Below are 23892 nucleotides of genomic sequence, written 5' to 3'. Positions count from 1 at the left end.
ATTCTTAGCCCATCACATCTTTAGTGAATTAGAGGCTTAAAGCCTTATGTCCATCAAGTAGGGCCTAAAGTCTTATGTCTATCAAGTTGGGTCTAAGACCTTAGTGTCTCTCCTAAGCCTTTATACCCAAAAAGTTTGGGCCCTTAATAAACCAACCTCTTGGGCCTTCCTTAATCCATAAAAAATTTAACCCAAATTACTTAGCCCAATAAGGTGTCAAAATCTCCAATATGCCGCTTGTCATTCTAACATCTCTTGGCACATTTCCTCAAAATTAATTAAACACTAAAATTTCTCTAAAATAATACTACTAAACCAATCAAGATCCAAAAAATCTTCATTTTCCTCAAAATCAATATTGCACTAAAATCTTCTAAAAATTCTACAAAACTCAAAGTATACGGTTCTCTTGCCAACTCAAATATCCAAAAATGTTCTTATTTTCAAAGAGATCAACTCCTAATTAACTAGGATTAAGGCTACTAAGGTTAAGGCGTAATGAGCTTTTTAGGCAGGCTGTTACAGATGTGTTATAGAAGAAGCTTTTTGGAAGAGCAAGAGAGAGAAGGGGGCAATGACATCTACATGGGGGGAGACTCAAGGGTCACCTTGGGAAGACAAAAAGTCACTTCAAGTATTTAGCCTGTTTTAGCCAAGTATCAATATTTCTCCACACGGTTACCCGTCACTCTGACATTTGCTCATAGGCACATAGTTGCTTATAGGCACACACACTTTGCTCGGCACTTGCACTGAAACTTGTCACCACGAGGATGCTACTCTACCTGGCCACGACCAACTTGAAGACACCATAATGTGATACGTCGGTGGATCCCGCATTCCAACTATTAGGTGAGGCCATATACGTGGTTACACTTGGCGGAATTGTCCCAGGGAATTATTTGTCCTATGCTATGAATAGAGACTGACTCCACAACCACACACACACACACACACAAACACACACACTAATATCCTGGGTTCCCACGTAAAGTCTCATCATCAGTTGTAGAAAATAGTTAAAGCATTGAAAACATTGAAAGCATTAGAAATCAACAACTAAATATAGCTAGAAATATAGTGCTTAAAATATTTATTTATGCTTGTAGAAATGAGGAAAGATTACAGAAGTAATGTAATGCTTTTTACACACAACATTGACTCCTCATTACCCCGCATTTTCTTAGAAGTTAACCTACGTTCCAATATCAGAAGCTCTCTGATATGAACCCGTGGGAATGGAATCCCTTGAACTTACAATCAATTTGAAAACTCACCCAAGAAAGCCAAAATCAAGTCAATGAACGGAGAACCTAGACCCGTTAAAAACTCGTTTCAAGAATCTAGATTATATTAAATTCTAGACCCGTTGAAAAACCTGTTTCAAGAACCCATATTATATGGAGGAACGCCACAAATGTTGTGATTTACCTTTGATAGTTCAAAAGTTCAATTAAGAACAAGAGGAGTAAACTCAACTCACAATGAATAAATTCATCAAATTTCATAAAACTCTTAAAATGAGGCTACAAAGAGTATTTAAACCAAAACCTAATTAAAACCTTAACCAAAATAAAGCTCTTTGTTCCAAAAATACCCCTGGATGAATAGTGTCGCAGCTACAGTGCCACGGCTACAGTGACTTGCTACAATACCTCTTTAAATCCTAGTTCCTAAAAAGTAACTTTCCAAATAAGCCCTTAGCCAAAATACAAGGCCTTCCCAAAAACTCTAGTTCATAAAAAATAAGACATATGTGGGCTAGGCATTCTCAAGCCCAATTATTCTAGACTAATTCCTATAACTAATAAAATAAGTCCATTTAATTAAATAAACATGTTCAAGGCATTCAATCACATAAACATAATAATAGACCCTAATTTATGTTGCACTCTTCTATAGCTTGTGTCACGTGGATGATCACTGGATCTCCTTCTCTGAAGCCTATCTTGAATATTCGACTCTTGCTAGACTTGTCCCAAGTGGATTGCACCAATCCTTACATTGCCTCCTTTATCTTCTTGGCTCTTGATCTTGTAATTAGCTCATCTGGAACTTGCAAAGGATCTTTAAGACTAGATCCATCTTGGTGCCCATCATTCCCCCTCTCCTCAAAAGGATTCAACCTCGAATCTCCACCTGCATCAAAGGAAAAAGAGTTAGTAACAATAAAAATAGCAGAAACATGATACTTACCTAGAAGATCCACTTAGTATGAATTTTCATTAATTTTTTCAAGAATTTGGAAAAGTCCATCCAAATTACTCCTGTCATCAACAAGCAAAGGCAACAAAGCTAAATAAGTAAATGGATTAAAACCATAAATAACTTCAAAAGACGAATAAGAAATAGTAGTATGCATGATCCTATTATATGCAATCTCTAATAAGGGCAAATGATACTCCCGCAAACGTCTATGTAACAATTCAAAGAATGGCAAATGATACATTCACAAATGTTCATGAAACACATCTAAAGTTTTTCTTACCCCAAAATGATCACTCCAATTATATGCAAACTCAATGAATGACAAACAATACTTCTACAAACGTTCATGCAACGTTAATGAATGGCAAATGATACTTTCACAAATGTTCATGCAACATGTCAATGAATGACAAATGATACTCTCACAAACGTTCATGCAACACGTCTAAAATCTTCTTTACACCAAAATGATCTATCAAACCAAATCCATGCACAAGAAACTCACGCATAAGACAAGTAGGCTCGCGAAGTCTATTCTCTTTAAACAGATACCAATCTAGTCTATAGAACTGACCAAATGATGCATTCTCCCATACTCCATACACACTAGTCAAGTCATCATCATTAACATACAATTTCTTATTATATTCAAGTCTCAATAACTTTGCATCTAAAATGATGACATGGACATACCTTCTTGCTAAAGCATCAACCACAAAATTTTCCTTACTTTGTGTGTACTTGATTACATGAGGAAAAGTCTCAATATAGTCCTCCCACTTAGCATGCATTCTAGTCAACAACTTACCTTGTCCCTTCAAGTCTGTCAACGACTCATGTTCTTCAAAGAAATGTCAGGTATGAATTGTCGCACCTGGCATAAAATCAATGTAGTGTTCTATCTCTTTAATAGGTGGCAATCCACTAAACACACCGCTAGGAAACACGACTTCATAGCCCTGCAACAAAGAGACAACAACACTAGGCAAAAATATATCAAGTTCGTTAGTATTAAGACTCGCCTTAGCATACAAATCTATTTTTTCTTTGTTTTTCGCTCACTTTGTTCACTCTCTCTTTTCTTTCCACTCTCTTTTTCTTTTTCACTCTCTTTTTTCTTTTCACTATTTTTTTTCTTTACTCTTTTTTTCTTCATCTTTTCTTGAAATCTCGACCTCACAATTGTTTTTCAACTCATTGTCTCTTTTTCTGGAGGTCTCAACCTCACCCTCATTTTTTTCTCTCTCATTTTTCTCTCTCTCTCCTTTTCGGCCTCACTATTTCTTTTTTTCTCAGTCTCACATTCACTCTTACTTTTTAGCTCAATCTCACTTTTACTCTTGCTTTTTAGCTCAATCTCTTTTTCACTCTTTCTTTTTTGATCACTCTCACTTTCACTCTTTCCTTTTTTATCGCTCTCATTTTAACTCTTACTTTCTTGAGCAACCTCACTTTTTAGTTTCAGTTGGTCCCCATGGACTTGTGTTGGAGTTAAAGGAGTAAGTTTGATTGTTTTCCCATCCTTTTCAAAACTGTACATGTTTCTTAACCCATCATAGATCACTTTCCTATCATACTGCCATGGCTTCCCCAACAAAATATAGTCAGCATGCATATACACTGCATCACAAAGCACCACATCCTGGTATTTTCCAATTGAAAAAGAAACTAGCACTTGCTTATTTACCCTAACATTCCCGCAATCACTCAACCATTACAAGTTGTATGGTCTAGGGTGTTTCAAAGTAGGTAAATTCAATTTCTCACCTAAAGTAGTGCTAGCCAAATTAATACAACTCCTCACATCAATGATCATACCACATACCTTGTTGTTGATGTGGCATCTAATATGAAAAATATTCTCGCTCTGCTGCTCTGTATCATCCATCTTAATTTGTGTATTTAGAGCACGCCTGGCAATAAGAGACTCACCATACTCTTCATTCTCATATCTATTTTCAATACTAAGCTCACGTCGCCTCCTACCTCTCCCACCTTGCAGATTTCTAATCACTGTTTCTTGATGATCCATCATATCCCTCACTTCACCCAACACCATGTTTAACCGCTCAAACTGTTATTGCATGACTTGCAATACAAAGGATGAGTTATTTGCCATCCCCTTTGGTGATGAGTCACTCTTGTGAGACATCGTAATGTGCTTGCTGTACAAAAAGAATGTTAGTGGTAAAAATCTCACACACTCACTTATGTGTTTACACTCAAATAATGACATCCCACTCGTGTTTCACTCTTAATTGACTTTTTCCTGATAATAGTCTCACAATCTCTTATTTTTTACCTCAAGAATTTTCCTGCTCAAGTTCTTTAAGAACTAGTTAAACTAAACCAAGACAATACAACCTTGTTTTATTCCAACCATTAATATAGATCCATGAAGCAAGAACAAGAAATAATGAATGAATAAAATGACATGAGACTCAATGAATTTATACGAGAGAAAGAGTAATTATAAAACAAGATACCAACTAGAAAGATGTATTCAGCCCATTTGATGATAAAGTTCAATCAACAAATGTAGCAACCTTTGAATATGCTACATTTTCTTTTCTTCTTCTTCTACTTTTTTTTCGATTTTTTTTCTTTTCCTTTTTTTTTTCTTTTCATTTCCTTTTCTTTCTTTTCTTTTCTTTTTCTTTTTTTTTTCTTTTCTCTTATTTTCTCTAATTTAATCACAAACAACAATATTCAATTGTGAAAATCAAGCAATTGAATTCAAGCACACAAGAATTGACAATGAAGTAGAAGAGAAACAATGAAACGACACTCCAAGCAATTGACAAACTTAGAGATGCAAGAAACTCTAGAATTTTGAAACGCTATGTGATGCAAATTTCAGCCAAACCAAGAACCCTAAGAATTTCGGTAGCCTACTTTTTGTTCTTTTTTTTCCAACCCTAGAACAATGAAGCCCTAGAATTAAATATAAAGATGCAAAAATTAAAAGATAGAATCAAACCTGATTGGAAACCTTGGTCTGAATACCAAATGATATGAAACCGTGATAGTGGAATCCCTTGAACCCACAATCAATTTGAAAACTCACCTAAGCCAAAATCAAATCAATAGACGAAGAACCTAGACCCGTTGAGAACTCGTTTTAAGAATCTAGATTATATTAAAATCTAAACCCGTTGAAGAACCTGTCTCAAGAACCCAGATTACATGGAGGAACGCCACAATGGTTGTGATTTACCTTTGATAAGTTCAAAAGTTCAATTAGAAACAAGAGGAGTAAACTCAATTCACAATGAATAAATTCATCAAATTTCATAAAACTCTTAACATGAGGCTACAAAGAGTATTTAAGCCAAAGCCTAATTAAAATCTTAACCAAAATAAAGCCCTTTGTTCCAAAAATACCCCTGGATGAATAGTGTTGCAGCTACAGTACCGCGACTACAGTGACTCGCTACAGTACCTCTTTAAACCTTGGTTCCTAAAAAGTAACTTTTCAAATAAGCCATTGGCCAAAATACAAGGCCTTCCCAAAAACTCTAGTTCATAAGAAATAAGATATATGTGAGCCAGACATCCTCAACCCCAATTATTTTAGACTAATTCCTATAACTAATAAAATAAGCCCCTTTAATTAAATAAACAAGTCCAAGGTCTTCAATCACATAAACATAATAATAGGCCCTTATTTATGTTGCACTCTTCCATAACTTGTATCACGTGGATGATCACTGGATCTCTTTCTTTAAAGCCCATCTTGAATATTCGACTATTGCTAGACTCGTCCTAAGTGGATTGCATCAATCCTTGCATTGCCTCCTTCATCTTCTTGGCTCTTGACCTTGTAATTAGCTCATCTGGAACTTGCAAATGATCTTTAAGACTAGGTCCATTTTGGTGCCCATCACTCTCTCATCATCTTTCAGCTCATTTCTTTCCTCAACAATCTCCTTCTCGAGCTCTTTTGTTAATAAGGTATTAAAAGTGAGATTTAGTCCCACGTCTAGCTCTTTTAAATAGAGTGAGAATATCATATGTCATTCTGATGTATCTTTGACTCCAAATATGCTTGGATAGGAGTATTTCATCCTTATTCTATCATGCTACAAGATGACAGAGATAGGTGACCAGTGTAATGCCTGTCTTTATGGTGGGATTTTAAAAAATAGTTTTATAAACGAGACAAGAATTACTAAACTTTTTTTTTTAAAAAAAAATTCCTTTCCTCCCCAGGATATAAAAAATTCTATAATTAAGATTTAAAACCTATTTTGAAAATTTAAAAGAGATTTTACAATGAAATTCATTAAATTAAAATATAAGTTCATTTTACAAAACATGAGCTCATACATTATTTAAAACAAGTCCTTTAAAAAATATGCTTTCATACATTACATAAAATGCGCCTAGGCTACTATCACTTTTTCCTTAAGTCATGTCTGTTCAGATGCTTCGTCTTCATTTTGTTCCTAAGAGGGGGAGGGACATACATAAAAATAAAATGAGTTGAATACTCAATAAACATTATTACTTCATACTGTAAAATATACTAACTTAGGAATTCATTCATGCATTCATCATTCATTTGCATACTTTATATAAAGCATTTTTTTTTTTTTGAAAATATCACAAGGTGGGGAGTTTTTCTTTCAAAAAGTTTTCATTCCTCATAAAACATCAGTCCTTTCCTTTTCATTTCATTCATCAATCTATTTCATTTCATAAAACATTATTTCATATCATAAGCATAAACATCATCATTTTAACATCATTTCGAAGCATTATTTAAACATCGTTTCATAACATCATTTAAACATCGTTTTATAGCATCATTTAAACATCGTTTCATTTCCTCATTTAAACATTATTTCATAACCTTAATCATAAACATCATCATTTTATTTTATGGAACATAAAGACAATAATATTACATATTACATATATTTTACATGCATACAACTATTATTGAGGTGCATAAAAGGGGATTGCCAAAGAAGGTCGTTACATATATATACCTTAAAACATTAATACATCAGCATACTTTTATAAAATATGATTTCATTTCTAAGTAAACATTTCATGTTCATTTTATTTCATTTAGAAAACTCTAGAACAACATAATACTTACCTAGACTCCATGCCATTATTATTTCATACAGTTCATTCATGTGCATGTCAGATGACAATCTATATGCATACATAACTTAATGTCAATTTCCTTTGCAAGTGCATATGTAACTTAAATTTAGAAATGCATAAAACTATTATTGACTTAAAGCTCGTTTGTGGAGTGAGATGATATGAAATTTTTGTGAATAGTAGTAAGATAGTTTGTGAATAGTAGTGAGATAGTTTGAGTTGAGTATTTTTTGGGTTTTGGAGAAAAAATTGAATAAAAAATATTATAAAGTTAAAATATTGTTAGAGTATAGTTTTATAATATTATTTTTGTTTAGAGATTAGAAAAAATTGAATTGTTTTCTATTTTTTGTTTGACAGTTTGGAAAATTGTAATGATTAGTTTGAAAAAGTTGTAATAATTAATTTGAAAATGTTTGTATTTGAACTATCTTTAGGAAAAATATGTGATGAGATGAGATGATAATTTTGAGATGAGATCTATTTCCAAACAAGCCTACTTAGACCCATTCAATTATTCAATCCACCCTTCATAAATTCTTTCATCACCATTTTCTAAAGTCTCAAAACCGTGATTTGTGACCCACTTGAGATCACATTCTCAACACATAGCATTCAACATCATGTTCTTATCTTTTAAAGTGAACTTCCAAGATTCACTTTAAATGTTAAGTCACACTATCACCTTCATCATTCTCTCTCTACCGTCATTCCCATTTCATAACTTTAACCAACACATACATCTTTTCCTCCATTCACGTGTCTTCACCTTGCTCTAGGACATGCCTTTTGCATTAGGCGAGACCCTTACAATGGTAGAGAATGCGTGATTGATGGGACAAGGTGTGCATGTTCTTGCAGCTTGCCTTGGGTTTAATCCTGTAGCCCTTCCTCCAATAAGGGTCTTCTACATGACGCTAAGTCATACCTCTGAGATAAGATGATATGACCTGCAAGTCCATAATCTTTCTTCTACAGGCTTACTCCAAATATGACGTCTCTGGTGAAGTATGAGCCTTTATGTATATGACACATGCCACCATTTGGGCACCTCCGTGTTATCTCGTATAGCTCCCATATCTACATTGAGGTTGTCTTTGCCCATTGCTCACTCTTGTATGGTCAACACATCATTGCTTGGTGTCGGACGAACCATCTTTCATTGTCCTGTGCCATCCCGCATCTACCAAACTCTCTACAACGTGCTACTTGCTTTACTTCTTAATTGGCTGCATGTTGCCTGTCTAATTGCCTCCTTGTCGTTAGTATTTCACCCATGGGAGGAGCAATTCTCAAATTATATATTTGGTGATATAAATTCTTAATTCTCTAGTCTTTCCATCGAAAACATGGGTTTTCTCTCTATTTCTCTAGCCTTTTTGCCCTTTACTTTTTATTTTTTCTAACTAAATGAACCTTCAAGTGTAACACTAAAAAATTATTAAGATGAGACAATGTTTTTTTTATGTGAAATGCAAATTATTTTACAAAATGAACTATATTACTGACGAAATAGTACTATTCTCGCAGAACTTTGAGCATGACAGAGGAAATATAAGAGTACCGACCAAAGATTTATTATTAGTATTTTTTTAAGCCCGGATTAGAGGATAACAACATAGGTGAATCCTGATTATCCGAAAAAAGAAAAAAAAGAAAAAACATAGTTGGATCGTGGTCCTTCGTGGATGGGTAGATTTGTGGCTACGTTAATGGGCAATATCGTAAATTCAGATACCAAATAGTCGTATCCGATATATATCCTCCCATGTTATATCCCCCAGTCTCAGGAAACTTAAAAATTTTTAAAAATATCTTATTTTATAATTTTTTTTTTAAATAAATAAATAAATAAATTCTTAAATTGAAACCCCAATCACCCCCTGTTCAATCAATATATCCTTTTTTTCAGGTTGTATAAGTAGAAATTTAAAATAAAATAAAATAAAATATTATTAAAATATATTTTTTTAATAGTATTTTTATTTTAAAAATTTAAAAAATTAAATTATTTATTTCATTTAATTTATAAATTTAAAAAAATTATAATAATTAGATAAAACGAAATGAAATGAATTAAAAAATTTTATAAAAATAAACGAAAACTTAAACTCTATTTAAATAATAAAATATTTTTAATATTATTTATTATTATATAATTATTTTATATATATTTTTAATTATTATTTAATATTTTATTATTTTTTTTTTCGTAACATCACCTCAAACGTTATACTCTCTCCCCTTCTCTCTCTTCCACACGGACTTTTCCTTTCCTTCGATTCACCCCTTTCCATTCATCCCTCTGCTTCTTCAAACAGTGCGCACGTGCTCAATTCCCCACTCAATTCGCTCTCTCTGGCCGACTTCCTTCGATTCCTCTCTCCTACGTTTATCGAATCGGCGACCAGTCTGCGATCGCCGCGATTTTATCTCTGGAAGCTCACTGAACGATTCCTCGCCTCCGATCGCCGCTGCTTCCCCTCTCGTACGCTCGTCCCCAAAGGTTCGTATTAGGGTTTATCTCTGCTCGTCGATGCGATTCATTTCATTTCAGTCACCTCACCTAGGGTTTACTTACTAAAATTAGGAGAAAAATAAATTAATCAAATTCAGTCAATTTCTCAGTTAACTATTTGCCCCTGATTGTACTTTAGAACTACGATTGCTTCGATTGGTCTCTTCCTCATTTATTTCCATCCAATTGTTTTTTTTCTTTATCACAAATTCATGCCATTTCGGTTAGTTGATAATTTGGGATTTGATTATTATGATTATTATTATTTGGTTAGTTTATGTGGTGTTTGACTGGTGGTGGAACGAGCAGGAGATTGTAAGGTGGGGATTTGACTGAGTTATGCGGTGCTTGCTAGTTGGAGGTAAATGAGATGAATGTGCAGGCTCATATGTCGGGGGCGGGGCAGGTGTCCAATCAGGCAGGGCTGCCCCAGCAGAATGGGAGTGCGCTCGCTCAGCAAATGCATAATCTGGGCAGCGGCGGCGGGGGCCTGCGTGCTCTGTTTACTGCAGAGACCGAGATGAACAGGGCACGTGCATACATGCAAGACAAGATGTAAGACCGTCCACTTTTGTTGTTCTTTCTATTCTGTTCTTCTTCCTTCTTCTTCTTCTTCTTCTGTAGTTTGTTTCCCGGTGCGCCTGTGAACTGTGTTTATGTTACTACATAACTTAAGAGGTATTCTGTTTGTTAAAACTCAGTATAATGCATGTTGAGTGCTATTCAATGCAAATTGAGAAGTATTACTATTAGTTTTTTGTACATTTTGTTAGTAGTCAAAATGTTTTGGGAGTCTGGGAATGACCTCTTGCATTTCGTGCTCTAGGTGATGGAAAACTGTTATGCATTTTAAGTATATTGTTAATAGCTATAATGTGTACTTAGAAGAGTGAAGATATGATAGCATCTTCTTGGGTATTTATATACAGTAATTTCTATTATGGAATTTGTACTTTTGAGAATTATATAATTCTAGAGATTTAGGCCTCGTTTGTTTTCAGGAAACATCTCATCTCATCTCACCTCATCATTACAACTTTCCCAAATCCCCACACAAATTAAAATAAATAATTCAACTTTTTCAAATCTCAAAATAAAAATAATATTAAAAAATATATTCTAACAATATTTTATTCAACTTTTTAACTTTAATCTCAACTCAACTCATCTCTGAAAACAAACGAGCCCTTAATTTTTAATTTTTTTTTTTTCGATTGTAAAGTTATATATGCACCAAACGGGGTCATGACCACACACTTCACCCCATTCTGGCAGGGGTTGGTGCCACTTGAGCTAAAAGCTCATCTACTTCATTAGAAAATAAATTAATATCAATGGAAGAAAAGTGTTTTGCAAGTGGAAGAAAACCGCAAATAGATTTTTTTCCCCAATTTGCAAGACATATCTGCATTTTACTTTCTGTGCTGATAAGATGGATTACTTACAAAAAAAAATCTGACATATGTATATATGCCATGATTTTCTACTTTCGGTTGTAAACCCTAGTTAGGTACTTCTCATGTATACATCCTGTGTACTTGGGCCATGCCTTCCTTTTTTATGAATAAAACTTCTTGATCACCCTTCCAAAAAAAAAGAAATGTATATATGTCATCTGTTATGGGAGGAGCATGCAAATATATGTCTAGACTTGTGTGGTTGAATGGATGAAATTTTCTGGTGTGATTTACTAGCCTTTAGAGCAGGTGCAATCACCTTATATAATGTAGTCACCTTTATATTCTCGATGGTCTGTGGTTTGTTAAGCCTTTCTTCAGTTTTTTTAATTATTATTATATTTTATGTGGGGGAATGGGGCTTGATCATTTGTAAGATTCTTTGGGCTGCTATTGAACCATTGTTGAGATATTATCATCTAATATGCTCTTGGCATGCTTGTAATATAGTTGTTTTTTTACCATCATCTGAGAACATGCTTTTGATATGTGTGCGTTTGTTGATTATTGAATGATGAGAACATTCTATTATCTTGTTTTCAGCTTCAATATCTTATCCCAGCGGCAGCCACATCTAAATGAACAGGCAAGAAGGAAGTTCAAGGATATAGTGAAACGTCTAGAGGAGGGTTTATTGAGATCAGCTCATACAAAGGTATTATTTTTTTAATTTTTATAGTGTTTGTTGGAGATATCTGTCTCACGTGACAGTATATTATTCCTCGTTTAACATTTCTAATATTCTCATAGGAGGATTACATGAACCTTGACACATTGGAGAGTCGTTTGCATAATTTGATTAAACGCCCACATTTGAGTAATCAGAATCAACAATATCCGCAGCTTGTTAATTCTTCCTCTGCCATTGGTACAATGATACCAACACCTGGCATGTCACACAGTGCGAACTCAACCATGGTTGTTGCATCTTCTGTTGATTCTTCCATGATTTCTTCTAGTGGATGTAATAGCATAACGCCTACAGCTGTCAACACTGGAAGCCTGTTACCAACTGGTACTGGTGGCATGCGCGCCAGTTCATTTAACAGAGCTGATGGTAAGTGTTATTAAGTCTCTTGTTAAGGCTATTGGTTTTGCTTCTTTGTATCAGTAACACAGTCTATTCTTGCAGGTCCATTGCCTAATGGATATCAACAATCTCCTGCCAGTTTTTCCCTCGGTTCTGGTGGGAATATGTTGCCATTGGGTGCCCAAACAATTACAAGCCAAATGATTCCTACTCCTGGATTTAGTAATAGTAACAGTAATAACTGCAACAACAACAATAATCAATCTTACATGAACTTGGAATCTTCTAATGGTGGTGGGTTTGCCACTGTTGAGTCAACAACTGTTTCTCAACCACTGCAGCAAAAGCAGCATCTTGTTGGTCAAAATAGCCGTATATTGCACAACCTTGGTAGTCAAATTGGCAGTGGTGGAATTAGGTCTAGCTTGCAGCAGAAGGCTTTTGGGTTTCCAAATGGGGCTTTAAATGGTGGTTTAGGGTTGATTGGGAATAATTTACAACTTACGAATGAACCTGGTACCTCTGAAAGCTATCTTACTGCTACACCTTATGCTAATTCACCGAAACCTTTGCAGCAGCACTTTGACCAGCATCAGCGGCCATTAATGCAGGGTAATCTCTTTCTCTCTATCTCTGGCTTCTTTTATAGGTGTTATATCATACATCATGTGGGAAGATTGATATTTATTTTGGCACAAATAAGCATTCTCACAACAAAGACTTCAATGATCAGGTGATGGATTTGGAATGAGCAATTCTGATTCTTTTGGTTCTGGACACTTCTACGGTGCTGCAACATCTGTCGGATCAATGATGAACACTCAGAACTTTAATTCAGTTAGCCTGCCAACGATGTCCAAAACCAACTCTCCTTTGATAAGTAATCAGTCAAATTTGCAAGTGGCGAACCAGGCTGCCTTTACAAAGCCTCATTTAGTTGATCAATCTGAAAAGATGAATTTCCAAGCTCCAATAACTTCTAGAGACAATCTACTACATTCTCATCAACAGCAGCAATTACAGCATCAATTTGTTCAACAGCAACGCCAACAGAAGCAGCACCAGCATGTGTTGAACAATGATTTTGGCCAGTCTCAGCCGAGTTCCGATCTTGGTAGCCAAGTGAAGTGTGAGCCTGGAGTGGAGCAACACAATGAGGTTCTGCACTCACAAGTTTCTGAACAGTTCCAATTGTCTAACATGCAGAACCAATTCCAGCAGAGTTCTGCTGAAGACCCATCCAGGGGTGCTCAACATCTCTCTCTTCCATCTGGCCAGCATGATAACTGCTCATCACTGTCTCAAAATTGTCAAAAAATGCAACAATCGCTGCATCCAAGCCATTTGATTACAGATTCTCAAAGCGATTTTAGCTGCCTTTCTGTTGGAGCACAATCGGAATCAGCACTGCCGGGTCAATGGAAACTGCAATCACAAGACAGGAGCCACATACCAAGGATCTTGCCACTTGAGCACCATGTCCAAGAGGATTTCCATCAGAGAATATCCATGCAAGATGAAGCTCAATGTAACAATTTATCATCAGAAGGATCCATTATTGGTCAAACTGCTGCTGATAGAAGCACTGCTGAGCCTCCTAAATCAAGTGGTGTTGCAAGTAGATCTGGTACTCTAAACCTTGAACGGTACAGAAATCAACAGAGGTGGCTTTTGTTTTTGCAACATGCTCGTGTATGCCCATACCCCAAAGGAACATGTCCAGCACATCACTGCATAAGTGCTCAGGAACTGTTGTCACACATTGGTAAATGCAGTCTGGCATCATGCCCAAATCCTCGCTGCCATCGTACCAAGGGCTTGCTTGAACATCATAAGACATGCAGGAATGCAGGTTGCCCTGTTTGTGTTCCCGTAAAAAACTATAAGCGTGTACAAATTTCAGCAAGATTGAAACCACATTCTCGAGCAGAGTCTGGTTCTTGTTTGCCGTCTTCGATTAGTGCATCCTGTAAATCCTATGACACTGCTGACAGCTCGGCTAGATTGATATCAAAGACTACCTCAGTTGTCGAAACTTCTGAAGATCTACAACCTTCTCTAAAACGCATGAAAATTGTGCAGTCATCCCAATCTGTTGTTCCTGAGAGTGAAAGTTCAGCATATAGTCAACTCCATGGTTTGCAGAATGTTCACCTTCAAGATAGTCAACACCATGACATTTGTATTCCTATTAAATCAGAGTTTCCAGAAGTGAAGAAGGAAGTTGCTGAAAGTTCTGGACGGGAAAGTCTTACTCAGATGAAGGAAGATGTGAATGACAACTGCAACCGAGGGACTGATGGTGAACCGATTGCATATGATGAATCTTCTGCTTTGTCTAAGCAAGAAAATATTAAACTTGAGAAAGAGATTGATCCAGCTAAGCAAGAAAATTTCGCACAGCCTCCCGAACTTGTGTCTGGTACCAAGTCTGGGAAGCCAAAAATAAAGGGTGTGTCATTGACTGAACTTTTCACTCCAGAGCAGGTTAAGGAGCACATTATAGGTCTCAGGCAGTGGGTTGGCCAGGTAAGTTAATGATTTTTCTATGCAAGCATTGGATTCAGTTCCTTCTTTGTTTTGAAAATGAGTAAATTATTATTTTTTGATAAGTTATCAGACAAGGTTAAGAGATCCCTAACCATTTCAATCGGCTGTAGAGAAGAACGGAAGCGCAAATGAGTAAATTATTGGAAGATATTTACCATACGTTCTTTTAAAGCACAGTTGTAACCATTTGGATTTCTTTTCTTTCTTCCTTTGTTGTTTGTTTTTTAAACTGAGGTTTGCTAGAGTATTATCATCTAATTGGATGGCTTTTTTTTAGAGGAATGTTGGGAGTCCATGTTTTATTTTCACATCAATAGCAATTACATTTCTAACTCTGTTACCTCAACTTTTTTTCATGTCGTAATTTATCATGATGCTAACATGTCTGGTTGTCTTCAAATAATTTCGCATTATACCCTGTTTTTGGTAGAAAGGGTTGGTATTGCCCTCATTCACATAGGAATTTTTGGATTGGAACCCATATTGATAAGTGCAAATAGTAATAAACTTCTCTTGAATAACCTCTTGAGCATGACCTGTTAGAACCAACTATTAGGCAGAGAAAAGTGTTATTACTTTTCTGTAGTTCCTATTAATTCTATACAATTGGAGTCTGTATCATGTATATCCTCCCCTTACTTTCACATATGTTTGTTCCTTTGTTGGATTTCTGATCTTTTGTGTGGACATGAGATGTGATGCGATCTTCTTCTTCTGCCCTCTTTAACTTGAAAATTTCTCACATTCATATATATTTTTTCCGTACTTGAGAGTACAGGAGTACAAGTATCCTTCATTTTTCTTCCCCCACCTTAAGTTGAATTTTTTAACATGCATGCATCTTTTCCATACCTGTATCTAAGGACAAATACCCGACCAAATATCCTGCCATTTCGTTCCCACCTTAAGTTGACAATTTTTCGCATGCGTATCTTTTAACGTGCTTTGTATCAGAGGAAAATTTTTTTGCAAACTTACATATCAAAATGTTTCCTTTTTCTAGTCCATTACAGCTTTTGTTTTGCGTATCTTCATCCTTTCTGTTATTATTATTATTTTTTTTATAGAAAATGTCCAAAAATCCTTGTTGCTATGCACTGGCTATAATAAATCCCCCTGTTCACAAAAAAGCATAATCTTCATCCTCTATTATTAACTTTTTGATTATTAACACTTTTGTTTGTTGAAAATCACTGTACAAGAAGCCAGGATGAGGATCCTCGTACTCATGCTTATTTAAAATATTGTAGAACTATGTTTTGCTGGAGAGATGGATAGTAAGTGGAATGAGGTGGGGAAAAAGGGGGGGGGGGGGGGGGGGGGGGGGGGGGGGGGGGGGGGGGTTGAGATGTAATGAGGCTGCCTCCGCCTCATGTTGTTTGGTAAAAGGGAATGAAAGAGGAAGAAGATGAATATGCATTTTATCTTGTTCCTGATTAAATGGTTTAAAATGCATGTGAAACTGATGTTTTTCACCATACCCTTTAGAGGTCAGTTCTTGCTCTTGCAATCTGCCCAACTCTAAGTTGAGTTCTGTGGGCTGAAGGGACTTTGCCTCCCCGCCTCCGACCAATTCCTCCCACCAAATTTCTTTAAATCTTCCCACCCCTCTCCATGCTGCAAGCATGGTGACTACTATGTCTTGCTTCTATGTGATGCAGTGAGTGCATTTATGTTTCTAGACAATAATCGAAAGTCAGTTATGGAAATTTCTATGTCAATGTTAACTGCTGTAGATACAGCAGATTAGTGGTCCAATTTCTTGTTGAGGCATATGATTTCAAAGGTCTATTGCTGTTGGAATCATACTCATTTCTCTTTTCCTCTCTCAGAATATTGTATGAAATAACCCCAAGGTTAGCGCAATGGTCTTGGGGCGAGCAATATAAACCAGATGTCCTAGGTTTGAAACTCTGCATTCGCACCTTGGGGCTATCGGACTAGGGGAATTTCCCCTTGAATTATCCGAGATGCACTTGTGGGAAACTCCTTGAGGGCTTGTGGACACCCAGAACTTGGGACTCTGTCTGTGCCAATAAAAAAAAAAAGAATATTGTATGAAAACAATTGTTATCTGTATAGTCAAGTGAATTAGATGTAATAAACCCAAAAATAGATGATAACTCATTATTCTCCTATTTATAGAGTAAAGCAAAGGCAGAAAAGAATCAAGCAATGGAGCATTCAATGAGTGAGAACTCTTGTCAGCTGTGTGCTGTAGAGAAGCTCACTTTTGAACCACCACCTACGTATTGCACTCCTTGTGGTGCTCGCATCAAGAGAAATGCAATGTATTATACCATGGGTGCTGGCGATACACGGCATTATTTCTGTATTCCATGCTACAATGAAGCTCGTGGAGACACCATAGTTGCCGATGGTACTGCCATTCCAAAGGCAAGGCTAGAAAAGAAGAAAAATGATGAAGAGACTGAAGAATGGGTATGTTCTTTTTGGTCAAGTTTGTTTTGCATTTTATTGCCAACTGTTTGTATTAAACCCTTAATTATCTTGTGCAGTGGGTTCAATGTGATAAGTGTGAAGCTTGGCAACATCAAATTTGTGCTTTATTTAATGGTCGAAGAAATGACGGTGGACAAGCTGAATACACTTGCCCGTATTGCTATATACAACAGGTTGAAAGAGGAGAACGCATGCCCTTACCACAGAATGCTGTTCTTGGGGCCAAAGATTTGCCAAGAACAATTCTTAGTGACCACATAGAGCAGCGGTTATTTAGGAGACTGAAGCAAGAAAGACAAGAGAGAGCAAGGCTCCAAGGGAAAAGTTATGATGAGGTGATTGCATATAGGATGCTTTTGTATAAAGTTTTTTCTTAGGTAATATGATTAAATTAAAGAATACGCAGTTCATCATGAGATGAATTGCAGTTTCTTTGCTGAAGAATGTCAATTGAAAGCTTCTAACCGATATTCACCACCTTAGATTGTATTAGCTTACGCTTATTGATGCTGATCCCAACTATCATCTTTTTTGAACTTTTATTAAAATAAAAGGCCATGGTTTTAGTTCATTGACACTATTAAATTATATCATATCATATCATATTTGTTATTAAATTATTTCCAAACATTGATATTGCTAGGTTTCTGGAGCGGAAGCGCTTGTAATCAGAGTTGTTTCATCTGTTGACAAAAAGTTGGAAGTGAAACAGCGATTTCTTGAAATTTTTCAAGAAGAGAATTATCCAACCGAGTTCCCCTATAAATCCAAGGTCTGGAGAATCTTCCTGAGTTTCATACATTCTCTAACAAAGATGAGCTTTATTTGTTGCTAGTAACATTAGATAGCTGCAGTAGCTTATGCGTGAAGCCGCTATTTTTTTATTTTGGTTCCAGGTGATTTTGCTTTTTCAGAAGATTGAAGGTGTAGAAGTTTGCTTATTTGGCATGTATGTTCAAGAATTTGGGTCTGAATGTCAATTCCCAAATCAGCGCCGTGTTTATCTCTCGTACCTAGACTCTGTGAAGTATTTCAGGCCTGAGATTAAAGCGGTTTCTGGAGAGGCTCTTCGGACATTTGTTTACCACGAGATTCTGGTAGGTTCCAGACTTGCATTTTTTTTTTTTAATCTTGATTGCACTTTCTCAAGTATACTTATCTGTGATTTGATTAATACGAAATCTTCAACTGGAGCTATTGATCTTCACCTCTGCTTGTCCTTTCAGATTGGATACCTTGAATACTGCAAGATACGAGGTTTTACAAGCTGCTATATATGGGCTTGTCCTCCATTGAAGGGCGAAGATTATATTTTATATTGTCATCCAGAAATTCAAAAAACGCCTAAATCCGATAAGCTCCGGGAATGGTGAGCCTTGCGACTTCCATAAAGAATTTTGTGAATTATATTAACAGCAGCTAGTATCCTATACTCATTTTGTTCTTTAATCCTTGTTTGGAATTTTCTGTGTCAGGTATCTAGCGATGTTAAGAAAAGCTGGCAAGGAAAACATTGTGGTTGATCTCACTAATTTATACGACCATTTCTTTGTATCTACTGGTGAATGTAAGGCTAAGGTCACTGCAGCTAGATTGCCATATTTTGATGGTGATTACTGGCCTGGTGCGGCAGAGGACCTTATTTATCAGATGCGTCAAGAAGAAGATGGCAAAAAACAGAATAAGAAAGGAACAACTAAGAAGACCATAACAAAGAGGGCTCTAAAAGCATCTGGTCAGTCTGATCTTTCTGGTAACGCATCAAAGGATCTGCTACTCATGCATAAAGTAATTTTTCTTCTTCTTATCTTCCGGCTTACTGTTTTCTTTGCTATGGGATTGTCAGAGTTGAGATAAATCAAATTCACTGATTATTTTTCAAAAAGAAAAAGAAATATCTGTTTATGTCAAATTCTCCTGTAGTTTTACGGCATAAAAAATGCTGGTGCTTGTTCTTATGAGACTTTTTTCCCCTCCCCAGCTAGGTGAAACGATTTCCCCAATGAAGGAGGATTTTATCATGGTTCATTTGCAGCATGCGTGTGCACACTGTTGTATCCTAATGGTATCTGGAAACCGTTGGGTTTGCAACCAGTGCAAAAGTTTTCAGCTTTGTGAAAAGTAAGAATTCTGCAATCGTTACCTGCTGTATTGCCACAGATGGTTGAATAAAATATATGCTACAGTTGTATATTCATAACCATTCTCTCACATGTTAAGCTGTAGTTTGGTCCAGTAGGAGCAGTTTTTTGAATACCAACATTTACAGATATGCCCATAGTGCAAGATACTGATGCCACTATCACAAACTATTTAACATTTGGGATAAATTCGTTCACTTAAAATTTTCCTTTATACTGTAACTGGTGCTAGAGCACAAATAGTTGATTTTAGCTGCGGAAGTTAATTAAGTGAAAATGAATATGGTTACCTGCTCACAAATGTTATATCCTTTTTTCTTTCTCCTCGAAGGTTTCTCCCTTGCATGTCATAATTTTGAAGAAATTGTATATATTTTAGGACGGTTCATTTTTTAATGTTATATTTGCAAGGATTTCCTTTCAGGTTATGGTTTCTTTTTTTTCTTTGTTTATCATGTATGTTTCCTTGTAGTCTTATAGGAGGTGAACTATTTATTTTATAAGTTTGAACCTGAAAATGCATATTTTCCCTTTTCTTGTATCTTGGTTCCTCAGTGTCTTCTTCCTCTTAACTTCTAAACTGGTATTGCCCATTTCCAGTGTTGCTTTTCTTGTACTAGATTATATGTTACTTATAGTTCTTTGTAGTAGAAAATAAGAATTCAACGGTCTGGTTTATTCCAGTTGCTTTGGTTGCTTTGGTTAATGATGAAAAAGCTTATTTTTGGAAAAAGCTGATTAGTTAATTTTACATTGGACTTGGAATTCCAAGACGAAAATACTGGCTACTTCTGAAATCTCTGAAGTTTTCTGATTTCTCTAACAATGCAAGTTCATAATTAGAATTTTTGTAATCATTGCTTTTCCATTATCTTATTTACTTGTTCTTTGTGCTTTTTTTTTCTTTGTGGTGGAGAGGGCAGTTCCACTTTGGTCGAGTTGTTAAAAGTATAATGTTTGATTTGCTGAATATCTCTTGGAAAGTACTTTAGAACTTCAATAGACGGATTTTCTATTGATTTTTTCATCTATCCTTGCAGGTGTTATGAGGTAGAACAGAAACGTGAAGAAAGAGAGAGACATCCAATCAACCAGAGGGAAAAGCATGCCCTCTATCCGGTAAGTTCCTTGACCAGAAACTACATGAAAGTGAGTGGTTTTTATCAACTTCTTTTTGAAGGGCAACTTTGTCAAATCTTCAGGTTGAAATTACCGATGTACCTGTTGATACAAAGGATAAAGATGAGATTCTTGAGAGTGAATTCTTCGACACCAGACAGGCATTTCTGAGTCTTTGTCAAGGAAATCATTATCAGTATGATACCCTGCGACGGGCTAAACATTCCTCGATGATGGTGCTTTACCATCTTCATAATCCAACCGCCCCAGCCTTTGTGATAACATGCAATATATGTCATCTTGACATTGAAACTGGTCAGGGTTGGCGATGTGAAGTCTGCCCTGATTATGATATATGCAATTCTTGTTATCAAAAGGATGGGGGTATTGATCATCCTCATAAGTTGACAAACCATCCATCCATGGCTGATCGCGATGCTCAGAATAAAGAAGCCAGGCAGCTACGAGTTTTACAGGTGCTGCTTATATTTTCTCACTTGTCTTGCATGTAATCAAGGATTTTTTGTAAAATAAAATAATCGAGTACTTGCTTTCCTCAATCTTACAACTTAATTGTCCTTTACTGCATTTTTTTATTATTATTTTTTATACCTAGGTAACTTTTATTGTCCATCACTGCATTTTTTTCCTGCATCACACTAACACGAGTGCCTCTCAAGTAGCCAACTAAACTAATGTTTCGTTTGGTTGGGAAAGCCCTGCAACCATGTCCCCCATCATGGTTAGAAATATGATTAATTCTTACGTGTAATTAATATCAAGAAATGAAGACAAAGTGTGTTAAGAGTAGGAGGGAGAGAATGTGCAGTATCGATTCACATCAGATACCAATATATAAGTTGCATCAATGATATTTTTGCTGGCTTGGTAACAGATATCGGTTTTTGTTTTAGCCATTGTATCACACTATTTTGTTCTGTATTATTCAAATCTGTACGTGGGTAAGATTTATTGCTAACAATTGCTAGCATGTGTAGTTCAGTTCTTAGTTCCGATTTATTTATTTGACCTGGTAAAGTATGGTGATGGGGAAAGGGGGGGTTATTTCTTGCAATTGCTACTTGTAACTTCTGCATGTTTTGTATGCAATTTTTACTCTTTTTTTTTTAAGCAAAATTTTCCAATCTTTCCTTGCAGTTTTTGCATGGCCTGTCACGCCATTCAGATGTATCAGTTATTGCTGTCCCCCTTTTTTGTTCTTGTCCATAAATTTGCATTAGTTCTTTAATGTGCCACTTCTATAGATTTTAATGGATCGAGTTTTTATGATTTTCTTATTCTTTTTCTATTCCTAATTATTTAATTCTTTTGTATGTTCTGTGTAGTTGGTTTAAGCTTCTTGCCGCCTTCGATAAAATTCACTTATTCATAGAAAACCTTCTTTATCACCTTGTGCATATATTTGAGGAAAGACTTTTACGACCATGTATTATGGAGATCATTACATTTTTTTTAACTATATATATGAAAATTGGGTCTGAAATCATTGCTTGTTTCACATTGCAGCTTAGGAAGATGCTTGATCTTCTCGTGCATGCATCACAATGTCGTTCTGCACTGTGCCAGTACCCAAATTGTCGCAAGGTTAAAGGGCTTTTCCGCCATGGGATACAATGCAAAACCCGTGCATCTGGAGGTTGTGTTCTCTGTAAGAAAATGTGGTATCTCCTCCAACTTCATGCTCGAGCTTGCAAAGAATCTGAATGCCACGTGCCACGTTGCAGGTTTATGGATCAGCATTTTTCCAATCATCATTGGCTTGCCAACTTCTTTTTCCATTCCTTTATATACCGTATGTTTGGTGATTGTTATAATATTTGTTTTCTTAAATTTGTTCAGAGATCTTAAAGAACATTTGAGGAGGCTTCAGCAGCAGTCTGATTCACGGCGAAGAGCTGCTGTGATGGAGATGATGAGACAGAGAGCTGCAGAGGTTGCAAGCAATGCTGGATGATCAGTTGTACATACTATATATATAGTTTTGAAAGAAAGCCCCCAGTGGTAGAGGGAGGGAGTCCACAGTTTTGTGCTGCTCAGTAAGATACTGCCGGGAACTCGGCAGTGATAGAAGAAGCGGCGGGTTTAGACGATTGGAAGGGGGTAAGCATAGAGTAAAACAGCAGATTGGTTCATATTCACGAGACAGAATATTCTTTTCGTTTACACCTCAACCACTCAAAAATCTTCTGAAGCAAGTGAACTTCATTGATTAGAGCTACCCTCTTCAACAAACACTAACGGTTCATCTTGGAGTATTAGTGTACTGATGCGTGTCTCACTCTGCCTCGATTTGGCGATTCTTTGATTTTATGATGTTCTTGTCTTCTATAAGGACGTCATCCTTGGGCTGGCGATTGTACTATAATTGTTCTAATATTTCTAGAAAATATTTTCTTACTAAAGCAATGTCAGGGGGAAGTCAGTTCCAATCCCTCTTTTTGGTTTTAGTTGTACTTTTTTCCCAAGATTTTGTTATTATATTACCTTTTTTTAGAAGAATGTCGTAAAAAAAAAAAAATAGATGAAAATTGAGTAATGCTAGATATGAACCCGCGGGAATGTATTCCTTTGAACCCACAATCAATTTGAAAACATCCCAAGAAAGCCAAAAATCAAGTCAAGGATGGGGAATCTAGACCCGATGAGAACCCGTTTCAAGAATCTAGATTATATTAAAATCTAGACCCGATGAAGAACCCGTCTCAAGAACCCAGATTACAAAGGAGGAACGCCACAAAGGTTGTGATTTACCTTTGATAAGTTCAAGAGTTCAATCAAGAACAAGAGGAGAAAATTCAACTCACAAATAAAATTCAATATTGTCTAGGCCTTCAAATGAGGCTACAAGGAGTATTTAAACTAAACCTAATTAAAACCCTAGCCAAAATAAAGCCCCTTTTTACCCAAAATGCCCATGATGAACAGTGTCGTGCTACAGTACCCGCGGCTACAGTAACGCTACAGTGCCTCTTAAAACCCTAATTCCTAAAAAGTAACTTTCCAAATAAGCCCTTGGCCAAAATACAAGGCCTTCTTGAAAACCCTAGTTCATTGAAAATAAGACGTGTGGGTCAGGCATCTTCAAGCCCACTTATTCTAAACTAATAAAATAAATCATTTAACCAAATTTGAAGTCTCAAATAACAATAGGCCCTATCTCTAAGCTATGTCTTCCACAGCTTGAATCAAGTGGATCAAAGCTGGTTCTCCTTCTTTCAAGCCCATCTTGAGTGTTGGGCTCTTACTAGCTTCATCCCAAGTGGATTG

The 23892-nt window shown here is 36.1% G+C and overlaps 1 protein-coding gene across 1 annotated transcript; it reads left to right on the top strand.

Moving 5' to 3' along the window:
- Nucleotides 1–9553: 9553 nt before the first annotated feature.
- On the top strand, nt 9554–23072 carry LOC121245756 (histone acetyltransferase HAC1-like). Its single transcript, XM_041143611.1, has 17 exons — nt 9554–9832; nt 10154–10399; nt 11845–11956; nt 12052–12358; nt 12434–12943; nt 13065–14860; nt 17027–17323; nt 17401–17679; nt 17988–18116; nt 18241–18441; nt 18571–18713; nt 18820–19132; nt 19326–19465; nt 20526–20604; nt 20688–21080; nt 22132–22349; nt 22465–23072. Exons 2-17 carry the CDS (start codon nt 10215–10217, stop codon nt 22577–22579), a joined length of 5217 nt encoding a protein of 1738 aa, XP_040999545.1. The 5' UTR covers nt 9554–9832; nt 10154–10214; the 3' UTR covers nt 22580–23072.
- Nucleotides 23073–23892: the final 820 nt, after the last annotated feature.

Source organism: Juglans microcarpa x Juglans regia, chromosome 1S (genome assembly GCF_004785595.1).
Source record: "Juglans microcarpa x Juglans regia isolate MS1-56 chromosome 1S, Jm3101_v1.0, whole genome shotgun sequence".
Lineage (NCBI taxonomy): Eukaryota > Viridiplantae > Streptophyta > Magnoliopsida > Fagales > Juglandaceae > Juglans > Juglans microcarpa x Juglans regia.
Note: the sequence above shows the minus strand (reverse complement) of the source record. Positions and strands in the feature narration are given on the sequence as shown.